Raw genomic sequence first — 20559 nt, forward strand, 5'->3', positions numbered from 1 at the left:
GGGTTGAGAACTCAAAATTAAGACACAAGGGTATTTTGGTCATTTCACAATGTGACATGTGGCATCATGAGATGGTGACACATGGCACTACACATAAGCTTGCCATATATTTTTTAATCATGTAAGATGATCAAAGTCAAGATTAAATATAAGTTTGACACTTGGCACAATGTGATTGGGTCAATTAAACCTAGAGCCAATCAGAAGGTGACATGTGGTAAGGGTTTTAAGTGGTGATCTAGCTATATAAGGGAAAGGATGAAAAAGAAAAATACAATATGCTCATTCTTACAAAGGTGCCGCCACCCTTGGTTGCCTCTCCCTCTCTTTTTCTTCATTTCTCATCAATTCAAAAAAATTTGCCAATAATCTCTTGATTTAAAAATACTAGAAATCATTTTTAGTGTCCTGTATACATCTGTAATCTCTTAAAAGGCAAAACTTGAATTTCTAATTGATTGGAAAGGCTTGAGAAGCTGTTCAAAGGCTGCCATTGGTGATTTTAGTGTGGACAAGCTAGAGGGACAACATCTGGTGTCCTAGACGCATCCCAAAGATGCCAAACACACTACAGTGCATCAAAAAAGTTAGTGCACTTGTTCTTGATCTAATCTAGGGTTCTAATGAATTAATATGTTAATTCTAAAATCTTAAATGGCAAATGTAGATCCAAATACATATTAAAAGAGTTTTAATATGCTGTTTATCATTGAAATCAAATAGATAAAAATGAATCTTGCATGATGCATGTGACCCTAGATGAAAAATTTTGAATTTAATGATTTAAAGTTATGTTTTTCATGCTTCTGCTCCTTCAGTTGAGATGGTGAACTATGTAAATATTGGTATTTTGTATGTTTGCTTTGTTTCTTTGCAGTTTACACACTTTCACGGTACACAACACATTGTTTATCCTTTTGACTACTACTTTGACCTTTTGACTCTTTGATTATTGTTCTGACTCTCTGACAACCATGTTAGTTATTTGACTCTTTGATCGAGCCACGTTACAATTTAAACTGGTCTTTTGTGAGCGAGCTATATAAAAATAAATTTTTATGCATCTCTCTCTCTCCATATATATATATTTTTTTATTTATTTAATTATTTATATAGGCCATATAGGATTATATATTATCAATTGTTTATTTATTTTATATGTCTTAGTATTAAATTTTCTTAAACCCTATTTGATTCAATTTTATAGTAAAATTTATTTGATTTACAAATGAATTTTATGATAGAATTCATTTACAAATAAATTTCTTTATTTGGTGGTTTTATATTAAATATGAAATTCATTTTATTTGGTGGTTTTATATTAAATATGAAATTCATTTCAAATGAAATGAATTATGTGTTTGAAATAAAGTAAAATAAAATAAAATATAATAAGACAATAATTTTGTCACTTGAAATATATATAATTTTTTAAGTTTGAAACTCATTTGCAAACTCTATCAATTTTGATGGAATTTGATTAGTTATAATAAATTGCATGCAATTGATTATTAAGAGTTTCAAATGAATTTTCATTTAAAATAAATACTAAAATTTTATATTTACAAATGAATTCCACAAAAATTTTATAGAATTCATTTATATTAAATACTACCTTAAAGAAAAAGTGATAAAAATATATTTTAGTTATGCATATAAGTTGTTTAGCCTAATTTAATTCAATAATTAAGAATATATTATTTAATAGAGTCAAATTCAAGATAATTATTTAATTACACAATTACTAGATGGTTTCCATTATAATTTCACACACTTGTAGAATTAATAAACTTAAAAATATTAAAGAAATTAAATAAACATCACAAAATGATCAGGCTCTTTGAAATTAAATCATTGACCTAAATCAGTAATATTTCCCATATAGACCCAAAAGAATAAAATATTGTTAATAAGTTAATTTCTTTCTAAGCCTTTTTTCTTAATCCTCTTCACTTTCTTGTCTTTAATTAGAATAGCAAATCTTTTCGTTGTTCAAAGATAGATACGCATCATGCATGATGATGATCTTTAACAAAAAGTGTCAAAAGAAAAAGGGAATTTATATGTGTTTAGCATAGCTTTGTCTTGCAGGTTGCAATTGCAAGGAAATTTACTTGCCAACTTGAGATTTTTAATTGGCGGGACTGTCATTTTCTTTACTTTCTTCATTATATGATTAATGGGTGTTCAGACGGAGGCAGGTGGACTTTGTGAATTACCATTTTCTTCCTATTTATCGACAAATTGATGTTGGAAAAAGGCCAGGAAAAAAGTGTTTTTATAATTTAATTAATTAATTATAATTCTATATATAGTTAAAGCGTACGTATATGTTATTGGATAAAATAATTTAATAGTTAATTATTTTTTTTAATATTAGAAATTAAGCTTAATTTGTTTTATGAAAAATAACTTGTATATGAATAATATTTTTCATGAAATATATTTTTTAAAAAAATATTTTTTATAAAAATATTTTTCGTTATTTAGTTGTAATGTCAAATTAATGATATTTATTTATTTTATGTATAAATGTGTACACATTTTAATAAGATTTTTAAAATTTAGAAAACAAAAAATAATTTTCTTTTTTGAAGATGGAAGTTATTTTCCTTAAAAATAATTTAGTTTTCCTTTGACCAAAAAAATATTTTTTATTGACTTATTTTCCTGAGTGTTTTCAAACACTAAAAAATATGAAAAATATTTTTTAAAGAAATATTTTCCGTAAAACAAATCGAGTTTAAATTCTATATTTTTTTAATGTTTAAAAATAATAAAAATAAAATTATCTGTAAAATTATAAGGTTTCCAGATTGAATCTTAATCATAGATAATATATATTTAATATATTGAAGCAAGATTCTTCACGTTTGATTGATTTTTCTCCACTTTCAAGCCATAAGAAGTGAGAGAATTCACAAGTTTAAGTTTCCACAAAGTTCTCAAGAGACCTGAAGAGGGGCAAGGCCCGAAAAAAATTGAAATATTTCTTTAATTATATATAAAAATTAAGGTTTTATATATAATAAAATTTGTCTCAAAATATTTATTTTTAGCAAAATGTTTACATATAAATTTTCAATTTTGCTTTCAAAGAAATATATTCTTGTATAAACTATTTTCAAGGAAATAAATTTTATAATATTTATATAATTAATTAATTAATTAATATTTATCTCATAAAATCTCACAATAATTATCTTAATTATCATTTGATAACTTGCAGTAAAAATAAAATTTTTCATTTTGAATAAACCTTCATATCAAACTACCTACATTATACTAATAAATAAATTCTTTAAAATTTTCAATTTTCATTATAATTTACATGAAATTATCTTTTTAAAAAAATTTAAATAGAAATACATTAAAATAATATTGTGATTTGCCCCTCCAAACTAAATTGTCCTTATCTACTTAATATCACCTTTATAATGAAGCCCTTTTAAAAAGTCTCATTTATATTTAGATGAAAAAATATTGAAAATTTCAATACTAAAGTGTATGTTATAAAAATTAATAGACAATGGTGAGAATTTTCAGACATTACTCCTAGATTTATTCTAATTTTACTAATCACCCACACTCTCATCAATCATGATTAATCAAAGCAAATATTTAATTACTATTAAAATTATTTTTAGAGTCGTAAGGTCTCAATTTAAATTTCAATTTAAATTAAATAAAAAAATACAGTTTTTATTCTTCTGAAAATTGAGCTTTTTTTTATGGAAAAGAGAATAATAATTAAAAAAAATTCAGACTACACTCAGGAAGTTCTAATATAGGAGACACTAAGCAATGAAAATAGAAGAAAAATTTTAGATACATCAAAATATATAAATAATTATTATACACTCAGTCAATTAAAAATAAAAAAATATTATATTTTATAGTGGAATTCATCATATTTTATAGTAGGAATCATATTTTTTTAAATGATATATCAATTTTTAGTTAAATGGGTTTATATATTTGAGGTGTAGACAAAAATCATCGAAGAAAAGACACATCTGATGATGAGTGTATTACAATAAAATTCATCAATCAATTAAATTAAATTTAGTTTAAATCATGCATATAGTTTTTTTTTTTTAAAAAAAAAAGGAAATGCATTTATATATACAATGCTACACTTAGATACAGGGATTATTTAGTCCAGAAGTAACTAAAAGCTTGGGTTTAATTTTCACAACATATATACACAAGGCTCCTTTCTGGGTGCAGATCTGCAGATTCAAACATATCTCGTTATATAGAACTACATGAAAATTATATCCTCTCCATCATTATTACACCAATCTAATTTCTCCCAATCCCAAAGCAGCTGATCATTTTCTGAAGCAGTTGGCATGTTACTTATTTCCTCAGTTTGAGAGTCATTATAGCCCAACAACAGCTGCTCTCCTGAAAATGAACTCTCAAGTGAACATTTTCCCTCTATCATGGGAGGGTTTTGATGAGTAATTGCTATTTCCTCACCACCACGACCTTGTTCATCAGTCCTCTGGCCTGTTTCCACCCCAACTCCAAGTGGCCTTCTATCAAACGATCGGCGGCATTTTGCTGCTTTCTTGTATATCCGACACAGACAGAATTCCGCCCTTAACTGCAAAAGTTAATTAACACAGATAATTATTAGCTCATAGAAGATGAATTAAATTCATGGTTCAGGAGAAGTTGGTGGCAGGCACCATTGAATGTGCAGTAGCTGAAGACGATGCTCCGCCTTGTAATATAGCTTTGTATTCGTTCATTTTCCAATCGGTCTTTCTTCCATTAGGAACTCTTCCCTCGTAGAAAACCATGGTTCTTTTCACGCCAATGCAGCAATTGTTGGAAGAGTAAACAAAACTAGGAGAACCAGTAGATTTCCAGTATCCGATAGCAGTGAGTCGATTTGGCCTTCCTCCGTAGGCTTCCTTTTCTTTCCTTGGGATAAAGAAAAACCATTGTTCCTGGTCTCCATGACAATAATCTCCACAGAGTTCTGAACCAAACAAACCAGTTATATATATATGACTAAAATTAACTAAAATGAAACGAAAGAAGAAAATATATTATGTTAAGAGAAAGAAAATAAAAATTGACAGGAAGTTTAGTTTACGTGGAAGGTCCCATGGATTGAAGTCATACACATCAAGAACAGGTATAACACGATCCATAACCTGGTTAAGGTCCTCTCTCTTCCCTTCTAGCTTATGATGCAGATAAAATGACAAGAGCTCTTCTTCTGTAGGGTAAAAACGAAACCCAGGAGGCAGCAGATGCAGATCCTCCATTAATTATTTGTTTCTCTCTCGCTGACTATAGTGGCAAGTGACGAACAATTTAGTTAGCTTACGGCTTTCATGTTGGACTTACTTATAGCGCGTTATTGACTATATATATACTACTTTTGGGGGAACAGAATGAGAGAAACGAGTGAAATGAGAAAAGCGAAGCGGATGATGTTGCTTGGAAACTGCCAGTCGCCTGTTGCGAAGGTTGATAGTATCTTTCCCCGATCATATGATAGTCCTCTCTCTTTCCTGTATCAGCATATTATCCTTATGAAACCCGACAATAGTCAATAAAATTTACCTTTTTGATATTAATTTATTGTTATTTGAAATATAAAACTCAAAAGGATATTTGCCCACTTTCCACTTCTAGATTCCTATTTCATCTCACTCACTCATGTTCCTTTTTGTACCTTTAAGCTCTCTGCAGCACAAGGTGATGAATTATTTAATTTTCCAATATTGCTTACAGCAATCGAAAATTGTTGCAACTCTTAGTGGGCATACCGGCCCGAACAAGATTAATTCTAACCTATTGAATTAGAGATAATTATAAAATATTTAAAAATAAACCTTATAAAAAAATTATGAATCTTTTGCTAATCGTAAAACCTCCCAACATAAGAAATTGATTTCTAATTATAAATATGAATCTTTTGCACTGGGTAAATTCACCACCCAAACAGAATTAAACTCTGATTAATAATAAATATGGTCTCCTATAAACTGTACTGATCTTATTGAATTTCTACAAACTAAACTAAGCTTATTGGGTAAATTTAAAAAAAAAATCACTAATAAGATGAAAAAGTAAATCAACAGACATTAATTCTACTATACTGTCATGAAAACCTATTTACAGAAACTTCTTGTACTCATTCAATTTCATTGAGAGAACCTATATAGCAGCCAATGAAAAAGGAAAATCTGTATGGTGTATACTTGGTAGAGGTACTGTGTATTTTGTGATATCATATTGGTTATGGTGGCAAGAAATGCTTTGAGAGTCAAGTGTTGACTCTGGATATTGACTTCACCAGGTAGCTACTTATATAATGACACACTTGGCTGGCATAGATTGGATTTTAATCATTAGTTGTTTTGCTTTAAGTGTTTTAGGTGCTCGGATTAGTATTATTATTATTATTATTATTATTATTATTATTATTATTATTATTATTATTGAGGATTCATTTTCTGTGAATTTAATATTCCACGTTAGCCAACGTCTGTGGCGGTGATGGTTGCACATTTTCCTCCACCGTTTTTTAAGCCACACCCAAACCGAAAGGCAATCAATTCTTTTTGACCTTATCATCGCTAATCTTTAACTTATTTACATTACAAAACAAGGCTAGGGGTTGCCCACAGGCAGCATATATCTTATATTTATTCATCTGGATTTTGATTTCATATTAGTATCAGAAGGTCCGATAGACTCCTCTGATCTCAAAATTATGAGTATAAATAGAGAACTTATGATCGCTCAATCCTAGAAAAAATAATTAATAATTAAATATATAAGTAATAAATATATAATTATTATTATCTTTTTAAAAAAAATTATAAGGTGGTTATAGATTTTTGAGACTCATCCGTATATACATATTCACTTATTTTGACCTACATATATATATATGTCTGCTTATAATTGGATTGACATTTTATGTAAGATATCTTATATGAAATTACTGTTTTATTATATAATTTCACCCATTTGGATTTGATTAAATTCAATTATTATTCTTGAGCAAAATTTTTTGAATCCCTTAAAATCATATTATTATTATTATTATTATTATTATTATCCAAATAATATCAAAGTTTGATTAACTTTATAAATTTTAATAATCAATATGCATAAAATATATTTTTAATTAATAATTTATATTTTAAAATTTTAATAATTCTATAAAATATTTATATTATATTTATTCAAAATATAATATAAAAATTTATAAATATTATTATAAAAAAATATATTTATATTTAATTAATTATTTATATAAATGGGTTTAAGTAATAGATACTTGATATATAAAATTCAAACTCCATTCGGATATTATTTTCCCATTCTCCCAAGCCCAATTATATACTATTTGAACTTATCCGATTGCATTGATTACTAGAAAATATTCAATCTGTTGTCATCCCTAAACATGATAAATTCTAAAATACACTCATAGCATTTGTTCCTTCACTAATATAAATATGAAATATATTTTTTATGATTTATAAAATAATTCATATTCATATAAGTATAAAAAATACTAAAATTTAAAAAAAAAATTAATGCTTAGAATGCATCCAATAATTTCCCACAAAATAAATACTCATCACTGAATTATTAAGTCAATTATATATATATATATATATATATATATATATATATATATATATATATATATATATATATATATATATATATATATATATATATGTATATATTACATCAAAACATGTACATGAATTGATTAGCAAATTATGTAAGTATTTACCTTTAGCTTGGATTATATATTCATGATTTTAATAGTGTAATATACAATAATTATGCTGTCTAATTTTGAGTTATTTAAAAAATTATTTTTTTATTTAGGTGAATTAAATATTTATTTTTTTTCCTTTTATTTTCATAAATTACCCTCATTTTCTAATTTTCTTCCATAAATACTTGGTAACTCCTTCCACCTATGGTAAAATTATCATATTCTCTATATCAATTAGTTAGATTGTGGAAACCTTGACCTACCACTGGTGACCAACGAATCAAGAATTAAAGGAAAAAAAAGGAATTAATTTTTATCGATATTTATTAAATGATAAAATCGAGTTGAAACCAAATTTAGTAAAAATAATCAAATCCAATTAAATTAATTCAGTTTAATTTGAAAATTCGTATTTGAGAAATCAATCCGATCAAGATACAGAGAGAGCAGATCGGGAAAAAGAAGGAAAAATTAATGTTTTCCAATTTCTTTCTCAATCTCAATCACAATTCTCAAAATCAAGTGAGAAAATAATAATAATAATAATAATAATAATAATAATAATAATAATAATAATAATAATAATAATAATTTTAAAGCGGCTGCAGCTGAGGGCATTCAGCAGTTGGAAGTCGAAATTAATGTCTCATATAGAGGATGGCGATGGATAGGGTGTCCATCAAAATTATCTTATTTCAATTTAAATTTTTTTAAAATTTAATTAAAATTTATTAATTATTAATTTATTTTTTTAAATTCAATTGAAATTTATTTTTAATTATTTAAATTTATTTAATTTTATATATTTTAATTAATAATCTATATATAATTATTTTTTAAAATAATTTATATTTTAAAATTTAATAATTTCATAAAATATTTAAAATATATTTTATTTTAAAAAAATATATAAAAACTTATAAATCTTTTTAAAAAATTTAATTAAGTATTTATATAAACGAGTTTGGGTAATAAATACCCAACGTGTAAATTCTGAACCCATTCTGAATTCATTACAAATATTATTTCACAAATTTAAACCTTATTATATATTATTTAAATCCATTTTATTAAGATTCGATTAGATTAGTACTCGTAAAAGCCCTACCCGCCGTCATCCTTAAACGTATGTATGAAGTTTTCATGTGTAAGGAATGCTAATTAGGAACTAATTGCTTGAGAAACTCAAAATGGCCTCCATAAGGCATATTTAGAAAGCTACAACTTAGTTACGTGAAGAAAATTTGGCATGAAGGCATGAAGTATAAGCATGATGGGCATATGTGCAACTAGGGGTGTAAATGAATCGAGCCAAGCAGAGTTTTGGCCTGTTCGGGTTTAGTTCGTTAATATTGATTCAAGCTCGAGCTCGAACTCAGTTCGAGTTTTAACATTAAGGCTCGAGCTTGGCTCATTAAAAATATGTTAAGTTTGAACTCGATTTAAGTTCGACTCGTTTTAAGTTTGTTAATTATATTAATGAGTCAAACTCGAGCTCGGCTCGTGTTAAATTCGATAAACTATTAAAACAAACTCGAATGCAAGCTCGATAAGGTCAAACTCGATTCGAGTTCGATAAGCTTGATATCAAATTTGATAAGTTTGAACTCGAGCTCGAGTTTGAATTAAATAAGCTCAAACTCAAGCTTGACTGTTATTATACCTATTTTAACTCATAATTATTTTTATAATACATTATTATATAAGTTTATAGTCATAATAATAGAAAATAAGAAGAAAGACAGTTTAAAACACATTGTAAATTATTTTAAAATAACATAAATTATAATATGATCATAATTCAAATATAATTAATCATTTTTATTTTTTCAATTCAAAACTATATAGTTTTAAATCAAAATTACGTCATTTTAAAATTATATTATAAATTTTATGTAATTATAATTAAATTGCTGTTTTATTTTTCTAATGTTATTTTGATAAAATATATTATTTTTTGTATTATTAATTAATTCATACTGTCAATAATTTGTATTAATTATATATATATATAATAATAATAATAATAATTTGAATTTCTTATTATTTTTATATTTAATTTATTTAAATAAGTATAACAAGATTAAATATATTAGATTATTTAATTTATCAATTTATATTTGGTGCTTTATTCCTTTTACCAATACTTTGCTTAAGATATGAAAAAATTAATTTGTATGAAATAAGTAGACAATTAATATTAAGTATAATAGTAATTATGAAAGCACATATTTAAGTTATATATATAAAAGATAGACTAGTGCTAAACTTAAACTTTAACATTTTAAAATTTTACGGTTTAAAAAAATAGATATTATAAAAATAGATATAAGGAAAATGATAGTATAGAGAGTAATAATATATGGATAAATTAGTTAGTGTTAATAAAAAAAAATATGTGAGAAACTGTAAAGAGAAAGAAAGTAATAATAATAGTTAGATAGATTAGTATTAAACTTGAAGTTTAATATTTTAAAAGTTCAAAATATAAAGAGAAAGAGGAAGAATGGGATAAAAATTTATGTTTTAAGTCGTACGATTACCACCAAAACTATGTAATTAAGTTCTGATTTATTTAATACCTTAAAACGAGATTATTTACGAACTAGTTCACGAGTTAAACAAGCTTATTTACGAACTAGTTCACGAATCTATTTAACGAGTAAGATCGCGAGTTTGTTTGATGAGCTAGATCGCAGACCTGTTCAATGAGCCAACTGGCGAGCCTATAAATGAGCCGAGCTCGAGTCAAATACTGCTATTTTCGAGCTTAGCTTGTTTATTAAATGAACTTAAAATTCGAGCTCTAGTTCGGCTCATAATATGGCCATGTTTTCTCATTCCTTATCTAATGTTTCTATTTTAAAAACTGAATGTTGTAGATGTAGCAGTTTCTTAGTTTCTTTATGCGGTTTCTATTTCCATAAAAAAAAATCATATCAATGCTCAAACAAATAGAAAATTATAAAATACTTCTGGTTTACTTAGTTTTTAGTGTATCATATACTCATAAGAATTTAGTTATCTCATAAATTATGAGATGTGAGCCCATCCTCTTGTGACAAAAGAGAATGTACTCAGGGAAATGAAACTAAAAATTTAATTTTAAGGTAAAAATAAGTATTAAAAAGAAAATAATAAAATATTAATAAAATTATAAGAATAAATTAAAATATAAAATTTTAAAAGATTAAAATTAAATAATATAAAAAATATGATTATTTTAGTAAAACTCAAATATATTATAACAACTGCCTTAAAAGTACATGTTTATTAGTAAAACTCAAATATATTATAACAAAATTATAATTTGTGCTTTTAATATTTTTTAATTATATAGTTTTTAACTATAAGTATTGAGGACAAAAATGTATATTATATTATATGTTAATACACTTATTGTTAAGTAATACAAGGTGATTTTATGTATTTATAAATGAAATTATTAAAAAATTAAAAAAATGAAATCATAGTATTAATAAAAATAGAGATCAATCCATTCATTTTTTACTAAAATAATATTTTATGTATATTTATACATCATAAATTTAATTAAATTAAATAAAAAAAAACTTTATGTCAATTATCAATTTTATTTAAGATTTTTAATTTTTATCAATTTAATCATAAACTTTACAAATTGTTTTCAATTTTAACAATAAATTTATTTTAAATAATTAAACTTATCAATTGACAAAAGTAATTGAAATCTTTTTATTCATTTTAAAATTTAGCTAATTCTTTGAATTTTACTAATTTATTCAATAATTTAATATTTTATTAATGTTAATAAACTTCATATAGATAAAATTATAATAATGGAGTAATATATCTAATATTATTATATTAATTTTTAATTTTTTTTCTTTATTTGTATTCATACTTTTAATTCATGTCTTTCTTACCATTTTATCTTGAATTTAAGATTTAATAAATGAAAAAACTCAAATATAATTATAATTTTAGATAAGTATTTGTAATATATATATATATATATATATATATATATATATATATATATATATTAAGAAAAATAATATTTTATCAATTTGAGAATAATTGTTAAAATTGATAAAAAAATTAAAATGAAAGGTCAACATTGATGATGTAAACAAATATTTGAATTATTTTTATCAAATAAATCATTTAGTTAATTAAGTTAATTACTGAAATTGAAACTAATATGAAAATTTAAAGATTAAATTAATAAAATTAAAAAGTTTGGGTAGATTAAAAGAATTTATAAAGGTTTCAATTTTTTTAGGCACTTAATTATTAAAGTTTCTTATTTTTAAAATTTAAAATAAAATAATAATATAATAGTATTTTATTAAGATAAATTTACACAACTGCATGTATTAAATATCATATAAGAAATTAATATTATATTTTTAATATTTTGATAGCATTGTATAATTTAACTTTTATATGTTGATCATAGGAAAAAAGTTAATACATTCATAATATTAGGTCTTATGTAGTTTATATATATATATATTACATTTTAATTATATATAAATATATAATATATTTAAAATTATAAAAAATATATGTTTATAATTAATTTTTAAATTTAATTACTTTACAAGTTTAATATAGTTTTAATTCTTAAAACATATTTATAAGAAAATAATTTAATTGGATTCTAATATAATTATATTTGATTTTTATATTTTTAAGATAAATTTTTTAATTAAAAATAATTAAATGATTTCATTTTAAATATTAAAAAAATAAAAATAAATTAAATTAAATTTTTGTAAAATTTTAATTTTTAAATGAAAATAAAAAATATCAATGAAAAATATTTCACAAATTAACTAAAAAATTAAGTTATATTTAAAAAAAATTATTTTTTTAAAAAATAAAGTTATTTTTAAATTTGAATATTTTTTTAAAATATAAAAATATTTTCATATGAAATTACATAATATATACTTACTATTACAATCAAATAATAAAAAAATATTTCTATGAAAAATATTTTCTAAAAAATTTTGATGTTATTTTTGGGAAGCAAAGGACCGGATTGGGAAAACCTTCTGTCATTTAGTTCCCAGTTATAGAACGTCCCAAAAAGAAAAAGAAAAGGAACCTTCCCTTCTTTCCTCTTCCTTAGCTATTTCCAACACACACAAGCAAAATTAGATCCTTCAGTTCTTTGAGGAAAGCAGAAAAATGGCAATGACAATTGAAGGTATTTTTTCTGAATCTCTTCCTTATTCAATCATTTCTGCTTTCTCTTATTATCTACATATAGATCATCTTTTTTTCCTCCCCTATTCATTGTACTTTTCCCCCCTTTATTTCGTTTAATTTTGGAGCAGCTGAACCTGTTTATGAATTTTTTTGGTCCAATTACTCATTTTCATTTAAATATGGGTTTAGATTTCTAGTTTTCGGGGGTTTTGGACTCGAAAAGTATGGAATTTTAGTTTAGTTCACCTAAGAGGATGTGTGTTTTTTCTATTTAGGCGAAGTTTCTGTTTGTTTCTCGGGAAAGGAGCTAGGGAGCGATTTACATAATAGAAATTGAATAGTTGAAAATGGGATTTTTTTTTTAATTTTATTATTATTTTACAATCGATTGGTTGATTAGATCTGTTTAGTTTAAATTCCTTGGTCTACTTATGGAACTTCCTGAAAATAATGAGGCCTGCCGTTTTATATATAATTCTGAGTGTATTAACAGTCTAATTACTTTTATGGTGGAAACTATCTGTAAGTTATGGGATTAAGGTTTGATAATGGACTTTGTTTATTCATACTCAATTATTTCTTTGGAAACTAAAATTACTGTAATGTAGTGTATATTCTTTGTTTTTATTGATTTTGGGCATGCAATAGTGTTTGCCATCTAATATTTGATCATAGTAAAGTTGATGTCTTCTGCTAACTATTTTTCTTTTGGTGCATTGCCGCTTTGGTGGGTTTCCTGAATGGACATGGACTTTTTGTCTGCAGTGTAAGTTGGGTGCTTTGATATGTAATTTTAGCTTGTTTTGTATTCTGAATGAGATAATGTATAACATGTATCAATTGAAATGCAGGCTTGCTGGGCTTGCTTTTATGTTTTCAGCTAGCATTCTACTGCAAATATTGGTATGTTTTCTATTAGATTGGTTGCACTGGTGATGATCCTGCATTCTTAATTTTTATCTAAAAGGTTTTTCATTGATATCGTGGTCATTTAATGTCATATTGGATCTAATTTCTGATCTAAATTTCATTCTTCAGTGCATATTAGCTAATCTTAGACATATTTTTGTTCTTCCTTTTTGTTTCTGACATTTTCTTTTTCCTATCCTTTACTTTTACAAGATTCCTATGGAAGAGATCACGTCCTCTTCCACTTTAAGTGCCGTGAATTATGATCCAATTACATTTATTTCACTTTTCTTGATGAGCCAAATTATCTTAGTTTGTGGTTGTGCTTTCTTTGCAAGATTGGAATAAGAAGTGTAGTTTTGGTCTAAGTAATCTGAGTCCTTCAAATAAGTTGATGGATAGATCATATTTTAACACTTTGAAAGACTAGGAGCGAATCTAGCATCAAGCTAACAATTGTCTATTTTTTAAGTGAATGTCCATTGTCCATAGGTAATCACAACAGGGAGAACCCAAGATTTGCCTTTTTTGAGTTGAATTGTAAAGGCTTCATAGGTTAACAAGTTGGCTGAATGAGTTCATCAAAGCCATTGCAGGATTGAGAGATAGGGAGATGAATTTGGAGATGGTAAATTTGTAATATGCAATTTTGTTCATAGTTATTAAATGTGTGTCTCAGGCTCAAGGCTCACTAGGCTCGAATCCTAGCACCTTATACATCTAGGTGTGTGCCTTTGTTTCAGGCACAAGGTTCTAGAAAGGCATGCCTTATTTATTTCCACCTTTAGTGAGCACTTTCATTGTCAAAAAGCACTACCACTTAAACTTGATATTTATCAATATATAAGAATCATATATAATGACGCACTAGGAAGTTTTTAAAATTAGTATCGCTGATAATAACTAGTCATCAAAATCTCATCAAATCAGCATACTCAAAATCGTAAACTTCTCATATTTTCATTTTCAACATTATCACTCTATTATTATCTATTTTTAAAAAAATGTTAGTTCTACACCTATTTCAAGATATATGCCAAAGGACAAAAAGGAAAAGCATCACATTTACTTGCCTTTTATGGATATTTTATTTTATTTTTTTCTACTTTTTTGCCTCACCTCGCTCATGCGCACACTTGCACCTTGCGCCTAGGCTCCAGGCCCTTGGCGCCTTAGTTCACCTTGAGCTTTTAATTACTGTGATTTTGTTTCAGATTCTACATGGAATAATCAGAATATATCATAATAAATGGCCATTGCATTCTGTTATTTTGGAGGATTACCATTCTGGACATTAAATCTCCTCGTTTTATTCTGTTTTTAACTGTGTGTTAATGTAATTCAACTAGAAGGGGCTTTACTTCACTGAATCATTACTTTAGCTATGTTATACATAGTTCTAGTTTCATTTTGAAGATGAAAGGGGGTCCTTTTGGAAAGGGAGTTCCTTGAAATAGATGGAGTTGCAGAAAATATAAGAATATATGGGAAAATTTGAGAAGTATTCTCAACATTTTAAGCAAGCAATGACAAAGAAAAAAAAAGGTCATTACTGGTGATTATCTACTCTGGTCTTGCTGGAATTTTGTGGAAAAATTTAGAGAGAGCCTAAGCTTTTGCAGTATTTGAGTGGATGGTGGATACTTTTTTAATTGCATAAAAAAATGTTACTCTTTGGAGACAAAGACACATATAGGTTTAGAGAATATTTTAAGATGCATGTTTTCAAGGTTGATTTGACTTTTTGACGGATTTAGTTAGTCTTTGACCTATTATTGGAATACAATATGTCAAACTTTCTTTGAGAATTTACTGGACAAGAATAGTTGGTATTAAAATTATGAAAATTAACTGCTGCTGGAAAGTTAGCTGGGATTTATCAAGCAGTAAGGTATGGAAATAACTTTAATTGTGGAAGAAAGGTTTCTTATATTTGACATGGAATTTGACCAAATAGAGTTCAGTTTGTCTGCATGAATAAGCTTGGTAATGTCCATGCTTATGGAGCATTGGTCTTGCTCCTGATTGCTTAAGTTCAATTCAACTGCAACATAGTGAACTTTAATGGTCTAGTGCTTCTCTTTCTTGGCTCACTTTTGTGTAGCACATTTCTTTAAGGTAGGAAATAACTTCTTAGATATCATTTTATTTTCCATTAAGCCTCATTGTTCACATCTTATTTTTTCTGAAGCTATGACATGGTGGAAATGACTAATATGTGTTCTGCTCTATAGTTATAATGACTTTTTAGTTGGAAATAAATTCAGGATTATATTCTCCTTTTGACCAAGATCAGATTTGATTAGAATGTTGTCTTCCTTTTCTTTTAGTGAATGAATTTTTATTCCTTTCCTGGAGATTTTCTTAAGTGGAATATTGCAACTATGGAAGCATGATGTGTGGTTTTTCCAACTCATTTCAATTTTGGAAGCTTCAAGCTTTTATTACTCATGTCTTTTAGTGATATTTGATTGGCAATAATTATCTAGTCTAATAGGTAAAATTTTAAATGCTTTTGGGATTAATATAGGTTTTATGTTATGGTTTATTTACTGAATTCAAATGCAATTCACTCGATCTATGTTGGGTGAGCATACTGTACATATCGATATTGGTAGTATTTTGTTTACTAATCACTACACTGTTTCTCTGGAGGTCCTTTTAGGCCTTCTAATCAATTTCCTACTTTTTTAAGTCTAATTTGATGATATGGGCCCCGACGTCATCTATATTTTAGAATGTGTATCTCATTTGTCACTCTTTTTAGAGCCTTTAAGGAGTTTTGAGGGCAGTGTCATATTTGATAGCTGCTTTAAGTTGGAAGACGGTGATATATATCAAGAATAAATTTAAGTTGGAATGTAAAGTATTTGAGAATTGGGATTGAAGAAGAAGAAGACTATTCTACTAGAAAATGGTGGTATAAATAGTTGCAGGTAAAGGGTGAACTTTCTGGGAAGTAGATTTGGAGGAAATCCTGTCTTGACAATGAATTTGAGGAGGTTATTTTGAAGGAAGAAACTAGCTCGAGGCAGAAAACTAGGTTGAAGTGATTAAAGAAAGGGATTATAGCACTTGGCTATTCCATTTGTTTGCTAATTGTTTGTGTAGTAAGATGATCACAAATGAATTGTAAATTGATTGGTTGTATTATTTTCATTCCTACTTTTCTACAATTTTTATGTTGAAATGATGGATCTTAGATAAAGATATTTGGGACTGGTGTCCTGTTTTCTGAAAAAGGACTCGAGATGGTTAGAAAGGCATTTTAAGGAGGGAGAGATGAGGACAATTTTTGGTAAGATAGGATATGAGAAAACCATTCAATAGTATTAGGATATTTTAAGGCTAACTTGCTAAATGTTTTGAGAATTTTCTGCTAATGATGTGGTTAGAACCTAGAACTTGGAATTTTGTTGCCATTGATTCTTGACGGATTTTCTATTAAGATGAAGCATTTCCAACCTATTAGTATAGAGACTAGCATCTATTAAATTGTTTATGATGTCTTGTACGATAAATTGATTGTCATTCTAGATGACACTATTATGCCAACCGAAGTGTTTTTATTGAAGGAAGAGAATTTAGGGATGATGGTTTGGCAGTTGATGAAGTTGTAAACTTTTAATGATGTTGGGATTAAACATAGGAAGGTTAGTGCTATTAAATTGAATTTTGAAACGGCTATGAGCCTATGATTGTGAAAATAAAACCTTCCTGATGGGATTATGGATAAGAAGAGATTTGAAATTGTAAGAAATAGATTAGTTGTGTATCTTCTGAGGAAAGCTAGGTTTCTAGGGCGACTTTGGAGGCATTTTTGACAACCAGTTTAGGTATAGTGCAAGGATGAAAGGCACAGAGTTAAGGCTAGCTCACTCTCTCTCTCTCTTTTTCTAGTGTCAATTGGAGGAGGATGCCTCTCCTGATTTTATTCTTTCCATATCTAACTAATAATTTCTTCTATCAAATGTAAAAAAGAAGGGGTGGGGTGGGGTGTGGGGTGGGGCTGGGGCTGGAGAAGTAATACTGAAAAGGAAGAAAATTGTAGAGCTCTTCTATAAATGGGTTCTTCATGTTTGCTTCTCCATTTATTTATTAACAAGACATTGTATTTTAATTCTTAAACAATATTTGCTTGGGATGGCAGGCTTGTGCAATATACAACAATTGGTGGCCTATGCTATCAGGTTTGGACTGTTTGGTATTGGCATATTCGACTTGTATGCTACAATTTCACATTTCAGAATTCAGAGTGATGGTGTAAATCTGTTGTCTAACAGCTCTCATGTATGTCTTGGTGCCTATGCCTTGTTTATTCTTTGGAGGGGGGTCCACTCAGTTTCTGATCAGCCGGGATGGTGGGGGGTGAGTACTTAATCATAACCTCTGGTATTGTCAAATATTTCCTATAAGGCTGTTTTTGTTAATTACTTTATATACATGTTCATTTGTAGATACACATGCAAAAGAGTTGGTATTGGGTTTGTCTCATGTCTTTTATGGTAACTTGCAGCTTTACAGATAATTTTCACCATTTTCTTCGTAAGCCAAAGCACATCTCATCTAGTATTTCATTCCAGGAAATTTTACTATCAGATCTTGTTGTGATTACTGATTTGACTGTCATTACTTTTAAGTATTTCACCTGTGAATGCATTGATGTTGCATTTGGATTGTGGAATTTGAAATGTAGAGATTTGGCTTGAATAATTAGTAGGCTCTTTTTGACCGGTTGGATTCATGATTGTAGATCAGCTCATCTCAACTTGACCTTGATTAACTGGTTGGGTTTTGCTATATGTAGATCCATGAATCGAACAAATATTATTGTGTTGACTGATTTGACTGAGCTATATTTGAAATATTTAGTGTGCAAATGCAGTGATTAACACATTTGGATCAGGGGATTTGAAATGCACATATGGGTTTGATAATTAATAAGCTCTTTTTGACTGGTTGGATTCATGATTGAAGAGATCTAGCTTTGATAATTAGTGTGCTCTTTTTGACTGGTTGGAATGGATTCATGATTATAGATCAACTCATCTCAACTTGGCCTTAATTAATTTGTTGGACTCGGCTATATGTAGATTCATGAATTGAACAAATATTGTTGTGTTGACTGATTTCGCTGACCTATATTTCAAATACTTCATGTGCAAATGCAGTGATTTAATGCATTTGTATCTGGGGATTTGAAATATACATTTGGGTTGGATAATTAATAAACTCTTTATGACCCGTTAGATTTATGAATATAGAGCAATTCAAATCAACTAGGCCTTAATTTCAAATTAGTTGGGATTGGCTATATGTAGATTCATGAATGTAGATGTGTAAACTTATTTGAAGTGCTTTTGAAATTCTTATACAATGTGTAACTTGAAATTCTATTCAATTTCTCCTCAAAAGAAAAAAAAAAAAAAAAAAAACCAACAACAACAACAACAACAAAACTATTCCAAATGGTTTTTGGTGACATTTATGAGTAAACACATATTTCTGTATCTAATCAACTAAAGAATGTATTTGAACTTCATGTAAACAATTTAAACTAAAATATTATGTCCACATCCTGCTGTTTGAAGTACTTCTATCCACTTGCAACATGACTGAATTTGGTCTGTATAGGCATCTGTTCCAAAAGATTATTGACTTCGTCATGCTTTGGAAATTATTTCCCTACAAGTTTGATAAAATTTTTATGCATGTATGGGGAGACAATTCTCTATCCCTTCTTTTTTTTCCCCCTTCTTTGGTGAGTGGGTGCTTGGGTTGGGGAGAGATGTGGAAATGGATTGACTATCAGAATGTAGAATCATATTACTTATTGAAGAAATGGCGATATTGTTCTTTCTATTCTTGCTTAGAATAGTTCGTTAAATCATTATATTCCCAGTATTCGTGATGATGCATTCCTATTCTAGTTAAGTATGCCAGGAACATTACCAATTCTGAATCTCTTGATATTATATCTTGCCATCGAAATGCAACACTAATTTTTTGAAAATTTTTATCATGCAGTTGGATAGGTGCTGCTAAATTCCTTACAGGGGCATCATCTGTTGGGAGCATAGCCATTCCTATTATCCTTAGGCATGCTCATATGATTGAAACAGGGGCTATGCTGATCGAGTTCACATCATTCTTCATATTTGTTTGCACGGTCATGTGTTTTCACCGTGCTAGTCTAGAAGATGATTGGTGACTGAAGCATTACTTGCTAACTTCTGATGTGATTTGCTTGCTTTTTTTGATCATATAAGTTATAAATGACCAATTACTGTATTATACATGCGAAAAGAGAAGCATGATTTCCCATCTTGTAAATTCCTTTTGTGAATATCATCAAAAGGGAGCATGAATATACAGTATTTTGCTTTGCTTGACTGGATATACCTTGTTACTGATGCTTAACTGGAGGATACTTCTATCCTGTTTGATTTGTAATGTTTTGGAAATTGCTCCTGATTTTTATTTTAAATTCTTGCTGCCAAGTTCATTTGTCTGGCTGATCTTACCTTTGGTAGTTTGGTTTCAGATGCTAAATCTCTTATCTCAGAGCTACAGATTATCTTTCACATTTGTTCTTTGTTGAGTGAATCAGTCGGCCCACACTATAACAGGGGTTGCTGTGGCTTCTTACCACCACCAAAATCTGCTAGCTGTTGATGTTT

The 20559-nt window shown here is 27.5% G+C and overlaps 2 protein-coding genes across 2 annotated transcripts; one reads left to right on the forward strand and one right to left on the reverse strand.

Annotated features, from left to right (window-relative positions):
* Positions 1 to 4108: 4108 nt before the first annotated feature.
* On the reverse strand, positions 4109 to 5297 carry LOC110632442 (NAC domain-containing protein 90-like). The gene is made up of 3 exons (XM_058147881.1): positions 5111 to 5297; positions 4698 to 4993; positions 4109 to 4612 (listed from the first exon to the last, which is right to left on the reverse strand). The coding sequence occupies exons 1-3, from the start codon at positions 5283 to 5285 to the stop codon at positions 4265 to 4267; spliced, it is 819 nt and encodes a 272-aa protein (XP_058003864.1). The 5' UTR covers positions 5286 to 5297; the 3' UTR covers positions 4109 to 4264.
* Positions 5298 to 13822: 8525 nt separating this feature from the next.
* LOC110649324 (vacuolar protein sorting-associated protein 55 homolog) lies at positions 13823 to 20379 on the forward strand. The gene is made up of 4 exons (XM_021803851.2): positions 13823 to 13873; positions 18030 to 18069; positions 18163 to 18247; positions 19907 to 20379. Exons 1-4 carry the CDS (start codon positions 13841 to 13843, stop codon positions 20088 to 20090), a joined length of 342 nt encoding a protein of 113 aa, XP_021659543.1. The 5' UTR covers positions 13823 to 13840; the 3' UTR covers positions 20091 to 20379.
* The last annotated feature ends 180 nt before the right edge of the window (positions 20380 to 20559 follow it).

This window comes from Hevea brasiliensis, chromosome 5 (assembly GCF_030052815.1).
Source record: "Hevea brasiliensis isolate MT/VB/25A 57/8 chromosome 5, ASM3005281v1, whole genome shotgun sequence".
In the NCBI taxonomy this organism is placed as follows: Eukaryota; Viridiplantae; Streptophyta; class Magnoliopsida; order Malpighiales; family Euphorbiaceae; genus Hevea; species Hevea brasiliensis.